This window comes from Branchiostoma belcheri, unplaced genomic scaffold (assembly GCF_001625305.1).
Source record: "Branchiostoma belcheri isolate BF01 breed outbred unplaced genomic scaffold, Haploidv18h27 scaffold154, whole genome shotgun sequence".
Lineage (NCBI taxonomy): Eukaryota > Metazoa > Chordata > Leptocardii > Amphioxiformes > Branchiostomatidae > Branchiostoma > Branchiostoma belcheri.
The window spans coordinates 304,173-320,971 of NW_017802980.1; the positions used below are offsets into that span (position 1 = coordinate 304,173).

At 40.8% G+C, this 16,799-nt stretch overlaps 1 protein-coding gene across 1 annotated transcript in view; it reads right to left on the reverse strand.

The window, feature by feature from the left end:
• The window catches only part of LOC109465622 (solute carrier family 35 member F5-like), a 24,401-nt gene extending 9,195 nt beyond the window's left edge, over nucleotides 1-15,206 (reverse strand). Inside the window, exons 1-11 of the mRNA XM_019762990.1 lie at nucleotides 15,096-15,206; nucleotides 11,679-11,812; nucleotides 10,706-10,873; nucleotides 8,701-8,778; nucleotides 8,017-8,107; nucleotides 6,991-7,059; nucleotides 5,658-5,794; nucleotides 4,774-4,855; nucleotides 3,772-3,859; nucleotides 1,888-2,054; nucleotides 333-492 (exon numbers count right to left, since the gene is read on the reverse strand). Coding sequence (XP_019618549.1) covers nucleotides 333-492; nucleotides 1,888-2,054; nucleotides 3,772-3,859; nucleotides 4,774-4,855; nucleotides 5,658-5,794; nucleotides 6,991-7,059; nucleotides 8,017-8,107; nucleotides 8,701-8,778; nucleotides 10,706-10,873; nucleotides 11,679-11,792 — 1,154 coding nt within the window. The 5' untranslated portion in view covers nucleotides 11,793-11,812; nucleotides 15,096-15,206. The remainder of the gene's footprint in view (nucleotides 1-332; nucleotides 493-1,887; nucleotides 2,055-3,771; nucleotides 3,860-4,773; nucleotides 4,856-5,657; nucleotides 5,795-6,990; nucleotides 7,060-8,016; nucleotides 8,108-8,700; nucleotides 8,779-10,705; nucleotides 10,874-11,678; nucleotides 11,813-15,095) is intronic.
• Between the last annotated feature and the right edge of the window lie 1,593 nt (nucleotides 15,207-16,799).

The following is a 16,799-nucleotide window of genomic DNA, read 5'->3' on the forward strand; positions in this document are numbered from 1 at the left end:
CCTGTTGATGTCAGTACCACCGATGTTCATTAAAAGTAGAGTTACTGTATCAGAATTTTGCATGCTTGCCGATGAAAGTGTAACAAATAGGAGCTTGTTAGTGAAGTCTTGCTCTGGACACCAACACATGGACATGCCAGCGTCGGCCGTTCCCAAAAAGAATCAGGAGGTATCCGTAGGAGGTCACTTGGTGCAGAAAAACTGCACGTTAACTACCCGACAGTGCCCATTTTTGGGACAGGAGCATTGGAGAGCAACACTGCTGAGAATTGGAGAAGTTCTAACATGTTACATGAGTTCTCCTCACTACATCACAACACAGTACTACTTACCACAACCACAGGAATTCTGACAGAACTGTCCCAATCAGCCCGTTTAAAGCTAAGTACATCCACTGTTGTGGAGTTGGCCACACAAATGACTCCAGCTTCAAATGGTGAAGCACCAAGAGGCCAGGCCACAGCAACACCATGTTGAACATGCCCACAAATCCTGAACAACAGGATAGAAGACTTTCTGTTAGTATCGGGGGCACAGAGTAGCAATACCACATTGGTTTTTATTGTCCAAACAGTACCCGTGCAGTCGCAGCCTTTATACAGCTGAATTGATGCAGGGTATTACATAATAAACAATACAAATCACAACAATCAAATAATAATACACATGATACACATATTTGTCGCAAGGGTCTGTGCGGCTGCCATTCGGTGCCACAAGGTGACCTCAATACTACTTTCCCCAACCAATGTTAGGTACCCATTCACACCTGGGTGGAGTGAGGAAAGTCGTGTAAAGTGCCTTTCCCAAGGGCACAACGTCGGGGCGCATGTCCAGACATGTCCCGGGTACGACCCGGAATCGAACCCAGGTCTCCCCGCTTCATAGTCGAATGCTCTAACCACTACACCACCCGACGCCACTGTCATCAACCAGTTAAATGGATTTTCATGCACCTAGATGCAAATTATACATCCGTTTTCATTATCAATATGGACATCTATAGTGTTTTCTCAGACCCAGTCAGATTTGAACTTCAACATGTACATTCCCAACACTGTGTTGGGAATGTATATGTCGAAGTTCAAATCTGACTGGGTCTAATCATGTACATTTGTAAGTACATGTACAAACATGATATGCATGCTAAATCTTCACCTAAGTTTTGGCCTCCCATTTCTCAGTGGTGTTACAACTCTGCACAGATTTGTTTTAAACATTTGAAAAGTCTGTTACGACAATTTTAGTTGTTGAAATATTATTAGTGGCCCAGTGAAACCTTTTTTGTATTCCCAGTGATACGGTTTTGTCAACTTGGATGCATTTTGCGTAGAATGGCACAATTGGATGTTGTGGAAAATTAACAGTACTTTTATCTTTCTCTAATTTTTCAGCAACAGGAAAAAGTAATCTGCACTTCCTGGCAAGCAATTTCTTTTTTCTTACAGCTTCATACAAAAATGCATGAAAAAAATAACTATTTTTTCAGGTGTAAAATCTGCTTTCATTCCAGCATCTACCCCAACAGGTTTCTTGGCAATACAGTAACTGTAAATATAATTATGACTATTCAAACATCTACAATTTATCTCAACTTCCCAAAACTTACAGACAAACAAAAAACTATTCTTCTTTTAACTTCCCAAAACCCACAAATTTTAGAAAAGGTGGGACATTGCGTCTTCCATGATTTACAGAGAAGTCAAACCCCTTAGACATAGTTTTAGACATAGCAAGAGTTTTAGACAATTAGATTTCATTATGTACATTTTGAAGTTATTTAATACTCTGTTTCAAAGTTCTTTTATTGTAACTTGCAATTAGCCTTCGGGCATGGATTTGCAATAAACTTCTCTATGAGTACCATATATATGATGTGTTACCCACCAAAAAACATTGGAATATCCAGTCTCTCCTCGTTATCTACTTTCTTCTTCAGCATGACGAGGTACACGGCGTACAGCGCCGCCCCGCACAGCGCCCAGAGAGCGCCCAGCTGTAGCTGGTCCTGCTGACTGGAGTGAGACATGGACACCAGCACGATGCCACCAATACTGCACAGAAAAAACACAACAAAATATAATAATGGTTTATTGGCCAAACATCTCCTGTGCAATCGCATCCTTATAGTGCTGAATTGATGCAGGGTTTACAATTAGATGATACAAATGGTAATAATACACATAATGCACATGATACATACTTTTAGTACTTGTTTCACATTTTTGTGGAACTGCCGCAAGGGTCTGTGTGGCTGCCATTTGGCGCCACAAGGTGACCTCAATACGGCTTTCCCAATCAAAGTTCGGTACCCATTCACACCTGGGTGGAGTGAGGAAAGTCGTGTAAAGTGCCTTTCCAAAGGACACAACGTCGGGCGCATGTCCAGACATGTCCCGGGTATGACTCGGGATCGAACCCGGGTCTCCCGGTTCACAGTCGAATGATCTACCACTACGCCACCCGATGCCACTAAATATGCAACAACCTTCCCTACAACAGAGTTATGGGGTTTCCAACAGCAAGGTAAGCCAGTAGAAAGGCATCTTGTTGCATGCATCAACTTGTCAATGGCTGTGTACAATCATTACTTAAGAACAATGCTCTTCAGAATGACCAGAATTGTAATGTGTAATTTATATGGAGCCTGCACCAATTAAAAATCTTTCCCCAAGGACACATGGAAACGGCCGATATTTGCTCTGTAAAAAATGTCGCCATCTTGCATCCATTCTCAGAAGAGACCAACTGCGCATGACTGGGAAAGAAAGGGCTTTGATTGGAGCTAAAATTTAGTGGGAAGTTTGAATCAGCCAATGGGACGTCATTTTCCCTTTATGTCCCTGTACATGTGCTTTATTCTCCTTCTTTGTTGGGCGAGTACTCAATGTCTCAATGCAGGAAAACATGCGTAGCAAACAGTAAAAACATGAACTCGCAAGATAAAACAAGCTGCTCTTCTCCCGCCATTTTGGCTGGCAACATCCCACACTATGTTCCCGTTACAGGTGGTGAAGCGTTTTGAAAGATTTCGGAATGGTATTCCATTCCCAATCTAAAGTAGGCCTAAGAGTCAGCAAGAGTAATACAAAAAACATGACTGAAGTGAAACTCCTGGTGCTAAACAACAAAACGGACAATTACATGTACTAAAGACTTGGTATGTGATGATGGTGTGAATTTCCCACACAGTTTGAGGTCCTGGCTTTTATATGAAACTAGGGCAAGAATCGCCAGTTACTTGGCCATTATTGGCTATTAGTCGGCAGCAGCCATGTGATTGGTCCTTGCTAAAAAGTACATGTGAGACAGTACTCAGCAGCTGCAGATAAAATCACTGCACACCTGAATATCATACAGAAAATCACATCTGTGTGGCCATACAAGGCTCGAAATTCATTTTTGGGAATAGTTGCACACAACCTGAAAAATTAGGTGCACAAAAATTTTTTGGGGTGCACCATATAAAATAAAACCTAATTACAGATCTTACTGCTCCTCTTCTGAGCTTGAATTGAAATGGGAGCTTACTTCAAAATCTTCAAAGATTTTATTATTTTCTGACACTTAGATACCAAGAATATCCTGCATACTATTATACAGTTGACATGTACAAAATTACCTACAAAAATATTTGTGTGCACCCACAGAAAAAAAATTGGGTGCACAGCTCCAATTTTGGGTGCACTAAGGTGCACAAGCACCCAGTATTTCCAGCCCTGCAATACAACAAGGACACTATCACTTGTTTGAGTGACAGGCAGTGCATACCTTAAGAGAACGGCAACCAACTTGGACGCTGTAAATTTGTCTCCATATGAGCTGGGAAACAGTGCTGCCAGAACCAAGGTAAACAGGCCTGTAAATAGAGGGAGAAGTTGGCTGAGCAGTCTTGTAACAGTGTTACACCAATTTAATTTGTTGTTTCTCGGATTTTTTCAGATAAAATATGAAGTGACAGGGCGAAAAAAAAAACAGGCCAAGGCACCCCATGATAGCCGGAAATGTTACAATATGAACCATAAAGTGAACATACCAGGCTGGTTTATAACTAAAACAATAGATTTTGAACTTTCAATGAAACAAAATTGCATTGTTACATTGAAAAACTTGAACAACTAGGAAGAAAAGGACTTTCTTCAACAGTTAGGGCCAAAATATGTCTTTCATTGAGTATTTTGCAGTTGATTTTGAACCTAAAAAGATTTTTTTTTTTTTTTGCAAATCAGGAAAAAAATGGACAGGGCAAACCTGAGAAACAACAAATTAAATTGGTGTGACCTAAAGATGACACAAAAAAATTTATCTCTTTTTTTACCAAGAACAGGTGTACCAACCTACTTACTCTGTACCTGAAAATAGCCATCTATCAATATGATCCTTGTACTGCAGCATGCAAAATACCTGGTTGCCCAGTTCCCCCGGACAACCAAATTTTACTTGGGGCAACCTATTTTTGAACCTAGGTAGCCCAGTGCTACCTGGATTTTAAGAAAGCACCCCCCCCCCCCAAAATCATGCCCACTTGGCTTGCACCACTGTATCTGGCAGATGCTTTTTAATTTCAGTTATTAATGGCTATTACTAGTATCAGTTAACTAAAGGCTGTTAGAAATATTGTCAAAGGCGTATGTATGTAACATTACTTAATTTGAGGAAAGTACTAACTTATAGGTGGGGCAACCTAAAATTCTGACGGGCAACCTAATTTTTGCTGTAGGTTGTCCACTGGGCAGCCTGGTTCAAAAAGGTATTTTGTACACTGTACTGCACCTGAGGTAGATGACAGTATGTTGACTACAGCAGCCTGTGTGTCGTCCAGAGCCTCTTGATATGACAGATTACCAAGGAACCACTAGAGAGAAAAGTAGCATCATGGTTATTTATTTTTTATTTATTGAAATTGCAACAGTGCAATACACATGTGACAAAGGCAGATGTTGCTGATGTTGTGTGAACTTGTGTCCCAAACATAGAAACGAATAATGGGCAGACAATACTCATTTTCACTTGAGTTTAGTGGGGAAAGTCATGTAAAGTGTCTTTCCGAGGGCACAAGATCAGTGGCATGTCAGGACTCAAACCGGGACCTCTTGGTTCCGAGTCGAGCACACTGCCGTTACGCCACACGACCCCACAATAACTGACCCCACAATAACATAACTGACAGTTCAACTATCTATAGCTGTAACAGTCATCACCATACATGTACATTACAAAACTGGTTATACGTGTCTCAACTACTAGTACTAGTATCATATGTTATGTTCATTTTACATAAATTCTCCTGCACAAATACACAAATACATGTAAGGCCACACCAATTTAATTTGTTGTTTTTCAGATTTGCCCTGTCCATTTTTTTCTGATTTGCAAAAAGTTTTTTGATGTAACAATGCAACTTTGTTTCATTAAAAGTTCAAAATCTATTGTTTCAATTATAAACCAGCCTGGTGTGTTAGCTTCATGGTTCATATTGTAACATTTCTGGCCTTCATGGGGTGTCTTGGCCTGTTTTTTGTTTTTTTTTGCCCTGTCACTTCATATGTTTTTCTGAAAAAATCCGAGAAACAACAAATTAAATTGGTGTGGCCTAATATAAAAATACTCTATTATCCATTAACTATATCAAAGAACAGCATATGCTGGCATCTCACCGGTATACAGAACAGCAATGCTATCTTGGCCACTTGTTTAGGGTGGAGTTTGTTAGCACTTCTACTGTGAGACTCCTCCAGCCTGAGAGAGGCTGTGTAGGACATTCTGGCAAGATTAGCTGCTTCTGCTTCAGTGTCTATGGACATGGAGAACATAATAGTTTAATTCTGGACTACTTCCCATATCTCAGCAACCTTACATCTAGATGGGCTAATGTGGTTAACTACAGGTAAAATGATGTAAGAACCTCTTAGGGGTTAACCCAAGAGGTCCTCGTTGGTTGCTCTGTATTTCTTACATTTTACCTGTAGTTAACGACATTAGCCCATCTAGATGTAAGGTTGCTGAGATATGGGAAGTAGTCCAGACTAGAGTTCGAAGAACTAGAACTAGAATTGCTTCTTCAAACTCAAATGTTTTTGTAAGATTCGACCCCATTGGTGCACAGGTCATTTCACCCTTTGAATTTTTTTGGACGCACTCAGCAGTTCTACTGCAGTACCATAGATTCTATGATAGTGAGCCATTATTGAACCTGTTCTTTGTTTTGTTGACACTTATGCACACTGAAACATGTCTGTTAGCTATTATCTAGGAAGGTTTTGTTGAAGACATTATGAGTAAAGGGATGGTGTCTGTCATTTCTTACTGTTCAGTTGACAACAACAAGATGAAATATAATCTATGATATTCAAATTCAACACAAATACTGTACAGTGTTCAACTACATGTACTAACATAAACTACTTCTGTGCAATATTGGCACATCACTGATGAGACAAAACAGCCCAATACTGTCACCAGAGCAGGAACATGATGACACTGATGCATTCTAGCTAGTATTCAAATTCCAAACAAGTAAAATCTGAGATTTTATACCTCCGGGCTTTTTATTGAATATTTTTATATGTTGTTTACAACAAGAATTGTTGTGTGCCGCAGGACTAGGATTTTAAACAAAGAATTTATCGAGACCGGACACCCCTCTGTGCGAGGGGTCACCTTCGTGGACGAGACCGACAATACCTAATACACGCCAACGGTTAACGGTCGTGACTGCTCAAAGGGGTGTTCTGGGGCCACCAAAAGGCACCATTTCCACGCCCGAAAACACAGATACAATAAAAACAAAAGAATGTGCATTATCTGCAGCCCAATAGCAAAACATATACCGAGTCTCAAAAGAATCCGTCCACCCAAACGCGAGAAACAGCTGCGAACATGAAAATCTAAATCTCTCACAAAACCCTTCCGCGGAAGGATGTCTCCTTCCCTGGAGGTAATAACACAAGTCAGCCAGGTTAGAGAAGCATAAGAGGTGGTTTGACTAACCTGACATGTGTCTCACTTCTAACAGGTTACTGAACCGCACTTTGCCTTTCTTTTTTAGAAGAGCTGGACCTGCAATAAGGGACAAGGCATCAGTTTGAGGTAACTTACAGATAATGCACCTCCTATTCAACAAACATGGTACAAAATAAGTAAAACAATAATATAGTATAATGCAACATCGAGAATAATAAAATAAAATCAGGATGGAAATTGAATCAGGATGAAAATTTGCACAACAATGTTTTGGCAGGAAACCAGTCAAGTTTATATAACATTAATCATCTGAAAAGTGCTGAGTTCTTGCTGATTTGTGATTTGAGATGATTTGGTAGTGTGTTCCAAGTGCTGACCCAGAGAATGAAAAGGCTGACATTTTCTGTATTCTAAGTTAGTCCTGGGCAACTGGAGGTCCCCTGTGCCATGAGACAGGTATATTGTGTGTGTACATGTGATAGTCGTGTCACCATTGCTGTGATGTAGGGAGGAGTCAGGCATTAACCTGATGACTAAGGCCACACCAATTTAATTTCTTGGTGAACGGATTTTTCTAGAAAAATAATGGAGCAGGCGGCTGAAAAAAAAATAAAAACAGGCCTAGGCATCCTATTATGGCCCAAAATGGTACAATAAGAGCCATGAAGTCAACACACCAGGCTGGTTCAAAATTTAAACAACGAATTTTGAACTTTTATTGGTACCACTGCATTGAAAGATGGAATAACTGTAACAACTAGGAAGAAAAGGACTGTTTTCAACTGTTCAAAGTATGAGCATTTTGCAGTTGATTCTGAATTATTTTTTTTTGTTTTTTGCAAGTCAGAAAAAAATGAAGCGGGCGAATCCGTTAACCAAGGAATTAAATTGGTATGGCCTAAGAGACAAGAGCTGTATATTTCTTGTGAATACCTGCTACTGGCAGGTTAGTATACTGGTCACAGCCAAGAATTACCCAACCTGCTGTTTTACAGTTTTTTTTTCAACATATTTAACTGTAAGGGTTGAATCCTTTGGATATGAAGGTCTTACTTGTTTCCACTGACTCTAGTTTGTCCAGGTCACTTGCTACACTGCTCCTCTCACTGTCACTCAGCTTGATGGGGACGTACAGGGGCTCACTCTGAGGGCACACAGAGATATGTCAGCAACACATTATATACCAGTAAGTAGTGCTGCATACCGGTTCACTGGACTTGGATCCGGACTTGTAAGAATGTTTAGGTTCAAGTCCAAAAAAACTAAATACAAGAACCGAGTCCGGACTTATTACCATAAAAGACCATTTCACATACCCCTTTTCTTTCCAAACCACCTAAAACCTCCCGTTGATTGCAAAATGAGGAAAACATTGCCATCGGGCATCGTCAAGTACCGGCCTCCATGTTATGTGGCCAAAGTTTCAGCCAGACAACATTGCAAGGTTGCCAACATGCAATTTTGTATATGCCATGGGTTTAGGTCTGGACTTACAAGTCCGGAACTGAACCTAAACCTCTGGACTTGAATCCGGACCTGAACCTAAATGTGGGTTTAGGTATGCAGCACTACGAGTAAGCCACCAAGGGCACTCTAACTGCTGCTATTTCTTCAGTACTCTTTGCACATTCATGTGTCACAATATCCACGCTTATGACATAATTGAACATACAGTGTAAATCGGCAAGACTCACATTACTAACAAACCATTACACCAAAGAAGATCAACATTCTTACCAATTTTGAGTCACGTCCATCATCTGACAGATCTTGATCTGGATCAGAGCTAGTTTCATTGTTGTCTGCATCTACAACCTGCAGGTAGCACAAAGGAACAATGATATTTTGATCCTTCATTATCAGACATAATTTATGTATGAAAAAATTAAAACAACGACAGTAGATTGAAACAAAACTGATTTAGATTGACATGTGCTTTAGGCATGACAGATAAGTCAGTCCCAATTTAGTGTATACTAGAGAAGTAACATTTGCAAAGCAAATGCATAATGTTACCTTCGGACATGGTCTGCTCTGTTAATTTATACTAATAAACACATTCACATACATATATTACGACTACGAGTATATGTATGGTGAGAGGAGCAGAGCAGACCATGAAATTGCAACATTATGTAACCCAACACCAGTCACCATGGTGGCAGACATCAACAAATCACGTCAGAGGTTAGTGTTTGGAACAGAAGAGGAGGAAGAAACTAAATAAAAACAATATGTTTTCCTTCGGTAAACATAACTAGTAGTAATGGTGTAAAAAAAACAAATCTGCTTACTTGAATGACAGTATCTACAAAATCCTTTCACACTACAAATGCCACAGACCGCTCCCTGATTATGACTGGTACATGTACATTGTACCAGGGAACTGTACCTGTTCAGGGCCTGTGTGTTTAGGTACAGGTCCGTGCCTGTGTGTTTAGGTACAGGTCCGTGCCTGTGTGTTTAGGTACAGGTCCGTGCCTGTGTGTTTAGGTACAGGTCCGTGCCTGTGTGTTTAGGTACAGGTCCGTGCCTGGGTGTTTAGGTACAGGTCCGTGCCTGGGTGTTTAGGTACAGGTCCAGACTTGACTGTCAGTGTACAAATGCCTAAACACCCAGTCTGGTGGTTACCATTTTTACACTTAACTTAAGATAGATAAATCCTATTTCAATTTTGAATTGAGCGAAGAACAGCGAAGGTATTCTTGCTATAACATCAAAAATATACTTAGGCCATATGCATATTGATTTGATTATATGGATGACATTCGCAACCACATGAATTTTGTCTGTTTCAACAAAAAATAAAACAGTTTTCGACCATACTGTAAATCATACAAAGTAGCAAAATGAGCAAATATATGCTGTAAATTGAAAAAAATATTGGAAAATGATAGTTATCTCACAGAATGCCAAAATCCATTCCAAAGGACAAGAAGAAAATGTGAAGGAATGAAAATGAAGTCTATTATTCTCCATGCCAATAAAATATTACTGTGTGTTTAGTCATTTGTTCAACCTTCATGACCACCTAGATTTTATAGTGAAGGCAACTTTTTTTTTGCCAACGTTTTTTTATTCTCATGCTCGCATCAGTTTTGGGGTTCCCAGAGGATGTCATCCATATACATTAATTTGTAATCAAATCAACATGGCCTTAGATGAGAATTCAACTGTCATGTTATAGAAAAGGCTGCCTTAGATCCTTGATGGTAGTTGTTTCTGTCACAGCCTTGAAAATTTCACAGCATCAAAATTCTTCAGCAACCTACCACGAACGTGATCTTGCCATAACAAACTTGTTGGGATACAGGTAGTGCTGTGTACCGCTTCACTGGACTTGGATCCGGACTTGTCAGAATGTTTAGGTTCAAGTCCAAAAAAACCCTAATAGTCAAAACCGAGTCCAGACTTATTACAAAATAAAAAACATATCACAATACCCCTTTTCTTTCCAAACCACCTAAAACCTTCCGTAGATTGCAAAATCTTTGCTGCAAAATGAAGAAAACATGCAATTTGCCATCGGGCATCATCAAGTGTCGGCCTCCATGTTATGTGGAGAAAGTTTTGCCCATACACCATTGCAAGGTTGCCAACACGCAATCTTGTGTATGCCATGGGTTTAGGTCCAGACTTGTAACTGTACCTAAACCTCTGGACTTGAATCCGGACCTGAACCTAAATGTGGGTTTAGGTACACAGCACTAGATACAGGTACAGAACTGGTACAAGTACATACCACTGTTCCATTGTGTGTGCTACTGTTGTCAGACTTCCTAACATGGCTGCAGCATTGTTCTCTCCAGGGTCTCCAGAACAGGAACCCACCCAGGTACAGGATAAACATAGATGTCTTGGCATAGGTGCTGAAGTAGGGCTTGTCAAAGCCAGCATTCTGATAGATGTACTGAAAAGGAAATCATGCTTGTATTACAACTGAAATAAATTTGTTACAAAGAGAGAGGCACAAAGACTTAAATAGCAGCTTCAATAGCATGGAAGAAAATTTTGGTAATTTAGTTTCAGTATTGTAATTCATTCATTTATTTCATTCATTTATTTACTTTACCAGCAAAATACACTCAGGTTACATTAAACAACCTGTTTTTCAGGTAGTGCTGGGCATACAAATACAAATACTGACAAACGTTATACATTACAAGAAACAGACATAATCCAAAAGGAATTCAAAATGATATAATTAGTAATATTATTAAATTTCAGCCAACATCATGTTTACCGAAGGAAAACATATTGTTTCATATTAGGCCACACCAAATGGCAATTCAATTTCTTGGTTAACGGATTCGCCCGCTTCATTTTTTTCTGATTTGCAAATAAAAATAAAAATTCAGAATCAACTGCAAAATGCTCATATTTTGCCCTGAACAGTTGAAAACAGTCCTTTTCATCCTAGTTGTTACAGTTATTCCATCTTTCAATGCAGTGGTATCATTAAAAGTTCAAAATTCATTGTTTAAATTTTGAACCAACCTGGTGTGTTGACTTCATGGCTCCTATTGTACCATTTTGGGAGCGATTTTGGGCAATAATAGGATGCCTAGGCCTGCTTTTATTTATTTATTTTTTTCGCCCGCCCGCTCCATTATTTTTCTAGAAAAATCCGTTAACCAAGAAGTTAAATTGGTGTAGCCTTAGCTTCAATATTTTGCCCAACTCCCCAATAATGGGTGAGGAGGAAGATTGCGTACCTTAGTGAGTTCTGACGAGCCGACCCAGATAGCATCCACCAACAGTAACAACAGAACCCCGAACACCAGTCTACGAGGGTCTCCAGGGGAGAAACTGAACAGCCCTATCGCCATGTGGGCCTCAAACAGGTCACCTAGAAGGAACAGGAGTGTTAACTTTTAACAATAAGGTACAAGGTAGTCCCATAGCCTTTTTACAAGTCTGTGGGTTATTATCCACTGTGCACAGTCAAGGGTATGGGTAGTGATGCATACCAGTTCACTGGACTTGGATCCAGACTTGTAAGAATGTTTAGGTTCAAGTCCAAAAAAAACCTAAAAGTCAAGAACCGAGTCCGGACTAATTACCATAAAAGACCATTTCACATACCCCTTTTCTTTCCAAACCACCTAAAACCTTCTGTAGATTGTAAAATCTGTGCTGCAAAATGAAGAAAACATTGCCATTGGGCATCGTCAAGTACCGGCCTCCATGTTATGTGGCCAAAGTTTCACCCAGACAACATTGCGAGGTTGCCAACATGCAATTTTGTATATGTCATGGGTTTAGGTCCGGACTTACAAGTCCGGAACTGAACCTAAACCTCAGACTTGAATCCGGACCTGAACCTAAAATTGGGTTTAGGTATGCATCACTAGGTATGGGTATTGGAAGGCTGAGCCCATCCCTCTCCTTCCACTGCCTTTACCTTCCCAACCAAACCCTTTCACACCTGGGTGGAGTAAGGACAGTTATGTTATTAGGTCAAGGGCACAAGATCAGTGACATGACAGGATTCGAACCAAGGACCTCTGGCTTTTCTGGGCCTGCTGTTATGCTACACGACCCCACATTTCAATAATAGCACCCTGACAAACCTACTGTCATTGCACACCTATATGGCACCCCTTTGTATCACATGTTGGCTGTGGCAATTTTTACCCAAAACCAATTTGTTTGTTTGTTTGTTTATTTGTTTGTTTAGGATGTCCATTAGTGTGAATTTCACACTACTCTTGCTGGTGTCCGTAGTAAATAATCAGACCAGTATTTGGACCATCACACACTGGGGCATGCCCCTACTCTTTTTCGAAAGGTGTGGTGGGTTCTTTAACGTGCGTGGGGTGTGGCTCTCCCCAAACATGGGACCTCCATTTTACGTCCTATCCGAGGGACGTCCCTAGCCGAAGCTAGGTACTCATTTCCACCTGAGTGAAGTGAGGAAAATCGTGTAAAGTGCCTTTCCCAAGGGTACAACGTCGGGGTGCATGTTTGGACTTGTTCAGGTACGACCCGGAATCGAACCTGGGTCTCCCCGTTTCATAGTCCAGTGATCTACCACTAAGGAACACGACGCCACACGACGCCACACGAGTGTGTGATATCATCAGCTGCTGACATGCGTCATGTTTCTCCCTTAGGCCACACCAATTCAATTTCTTGGTTAACGGATTCGCCCCCTTCATTTTTTTCTGATTTGCAAATAAAACTAAAAATTCAGAATCAACTGCAAAATGCTCATATTTTGCCCTGAACAGTTGAAAACAATTCTTTTCATCCTAGTTGTTACAGTTATCCCATCTTTCAATGCAATGGTATCATTAAAAGTTCAAAATTCATTGTTTAAATTTTGAACCAGCCTGGTGTGTTGACTTCATGGCTCCTATCGTACCATTTTGGGCCATAATAGGATGCCTAGGCCTGTTTTTATTTTATTTTTTTTCGCCCGCCCGCTCCATTATTTTTCTAGAAAAATCCGTTAAACAAGAAATTAAATTGGTGTGGCCTTGCACGGATGATCTGCACATATCATGTCAGCTTTGTGTTGCCAGCAAGGTTATGGATATGCGATACTGGCAAACATTAGTTTCATTTGTTTTGAGTCTCAAGACTGTAGCTGAGGAGAGGATCACCAAACCACACAGCGCCTGTAGCACAGCTGCAGCTGCACAGCCACCTGCAGCTGCACACCCACCTGCACAGACACAGACTGTTGGGAGGCCAACGAAAAAAGCATGGAGAGATAAAACAACAAGCTATGATGATGATGATGAGGTCATAGAATAATGAACGTTCGTATAGAAAAATATTTTTTTTAAAGTTGTGGCACTTATTCAGCTTTAAAAAAATATTTTATTGGATAGTGCAAGGGTTTGTTTTTCGATTCCAGCAGAACTGACAATTTTAACCTCACTAATACCTTGTTTGGGTCAGTCCTGTTTCAGCTGTAAACTAACGTTAACATGTTAGTGGGGTCATGTGGCGTAACGGTAACGGTAGAGTGTTCAGCCCAGACCCAAGAGGTCCCGGGTTCGAATCCTGCCCGATGTCACCAATCTTGTGCCTTTGCAAAAGGCACTTAACACAACTTTCCTCACTTCACTCAGGTGCAAATGAGTACCTAGCTTCCGTTAGGGACGTCCCTCGGATAGGACGTTAAATGGAGGTCCCGTGTTGGGGGAGAGCCACACCCCACGCACGTTAAAGAACCCACCACACTTATTGGGGTCCTTCCCTGTGTGAGTGCTTCAACCCTTACAATCTGTTCCTATGCAGCTTGTAGAAAACTGGTGTGTTATGCCTATAAAGGCGGTTTACTGGTTATGCCAAAGACACAAACAAAATGTTATAATGTATTCCCTTCGGCCAAATTATGGAAATTCTGGTTCTGGTTTCTATGAGGGCCTGCAAGGGTGGGTAGTGATTACGAATTACGCAAAATCTTCGCCGCCTATTACGAATTACGTTAAAGTCTCAGAGCTGATTATGACTTTACGATTTGCGGCTAATGTCCAATTACGAATTACATTGATTTTGTCAGAGGCTGCCTACGAATTACGAAGTCTAAAACGGCCTAATTACGCCTTACGAAAAAGGGCTTGCAGGCCCTCTTCTTGTATTACAAAAGTGTTGATACTGATCATACCCTGGACTTGAACATATTCGTCATGTATGTCTCTTGTACATCCTACTAACGTTATATCCACGCGCATCCAAGTTAGTTACTTTGTAAATCCCATAATTTCAAATGTGTGTTCATCAAATTATAATAATTTATGCCACAAGCACCGCCCCCCACCCCCTTCCCAACTCAGCAGAAAGCTAGCCACAGGGATCATATATTTTGCCCGGCGTTGCTGTAAGTAACGTTACAAAACTCGGAACATGGCAGCGCCAGCGCAAATTGGCGCTGCAAATTGATAGCTTTCCGTCGAAAACACTAAAATCATTTATCTTCCAACAAAAATTCTGGCCACTATGCTGCTTGTCGGATAAGCGTTCAGTTGCAAAAAATAGTGTATAACACGTTATGTTAAATAAATTATAATTCTATACGCCAAAGCACGGTGTTCAAGAGGCATGGTCTTGTTAAACTTACATGTCTGAACTAACTTCAGAGACCATGAAAATGTCCCTGTACCTCTGGTTTTACTCACCTTCATCCAAAAATTCTTGTCAGGTCAGTTTTTCTGTTTTTCCTGCTTCGTGCTTCATAATAACGGAAGTGACGTAATATCAAGGAAGTCCACTCCTGCCGCAATACAGTAAGACGTCGTAATCCACCACTACCGCAATACGGCAACATGTCGTAATCCATAGGAATGACTATGGACAGGATCGTCCTGTCTGACCTGTCTATAGTGAAAAAAATCTGCACTATTGACAGGACCATCCTGTCAGTAATAGAAGAAAATGCACTGTCGATAGGATCAAATAGTACAAATTTTCCCACTATAGTATTGACAGGATCATCCTGTTGCCTCCGTTTGGCTTGAACCTACTTGACCTTTCATTTCATATTTATTTACCCAGGGTAAAACATATCGCCGCAAGGGCGTTTTTCAATATTCCCTGCAGACAAACATTTACAAAATATACTTAAGTAACAAACAGGAAAACAAAGGTACAAAATAACTTAATCACCAAAAATAACATATTGGTAAAAGTGCTTCAAAATCATACGATAAAGTAATGAATATATGAAACAAGCGAATAAAATATATATAATAAATGATATAGATAAAGAAGGTAATGGAAACTTACATATCAACGTTACAAAACAAAAGTAACGGTTACTATGTTGCGAGAACATTCTGGTTATACAAACGCTTAAACGAGGCGACGGAAGCTGCTGTTTTCAATGTAGATGTGAGAGCGTTTTAAAGAGCTGCACCAGTACTGGACAAGGATTTCTTTTTGTACTGCAGATGAGCCATAGGCAGTTGTAGTCCCCCCTGTGCTCTTAAGCGTGTATTGTATGAGTGAACTTCTCTGAGCTGTGTGAAGAGATCCGAGATGTGAGGAGGGGACATAGCCTCTACCAGGCTTGAGGAGGCGGCTGGAAAAAGTAGAAATCGGCCAAAATAGAGAGATAAGCATGCCAGGGGAGTTTGGCCGTTGAGAGAACAGTTCGCCGCCCCACAAGCCTGTCGGTAGTCGCCACGATCAAACGGCATAAAAGTAATCCCCCATTAATCCAACAAAAGAACTATCTCAGCGCAGAAGATCATTTAAGCAATAAACCAACCAGCGCGTCGTGGGGCGGCGAACTGTTCTCTCAACGGCATGCTTATCTCTCTATTTTGGCCGATTTCTACTTTTTCCAGCCGCCTCCTCAAGCCTGGTAGAGGCTAGAGGGGACAAGCCAGAGCCGCGGCTTGGACAAGCACTGCTTTGTTTCTGTTGTATAATTCAACCACAGGTGTCCAACCTAGATTGTGCAGTATGGTGTCAATAGGTGTGTAGCGATCGCACACCAGGATCACCCTTCCCGCCCTGTTCTGTACTTTCTGAAGTTTGTCTATACATTCCTTGCTACCTTGATCCCAGACAGTACTGCAGTATTGTAAGTGGGGGAGGAACAGTGATGTGTATATTGTCAGCAAGGCTTCCGAATATATATTGCAAATGGTTTCAAGCCCTTCATGTCTTTGACAATTTTTAGTGACATGCGAAATGTGGTCGTTCCAAGGTGCTACTCAGAAAGACCCCTGGATACTTGAAAGTATCCACCTCGTCTATGTCTGTGCCTGATAATGTCAGATGAAGGTGACCTTGGACTTGGGTTTTCTTTCGGTCAGTCGACAAAACTAGACAAGATGTGAAACTTGGCCAAATTTTATTTCACAACTCCAAACGGT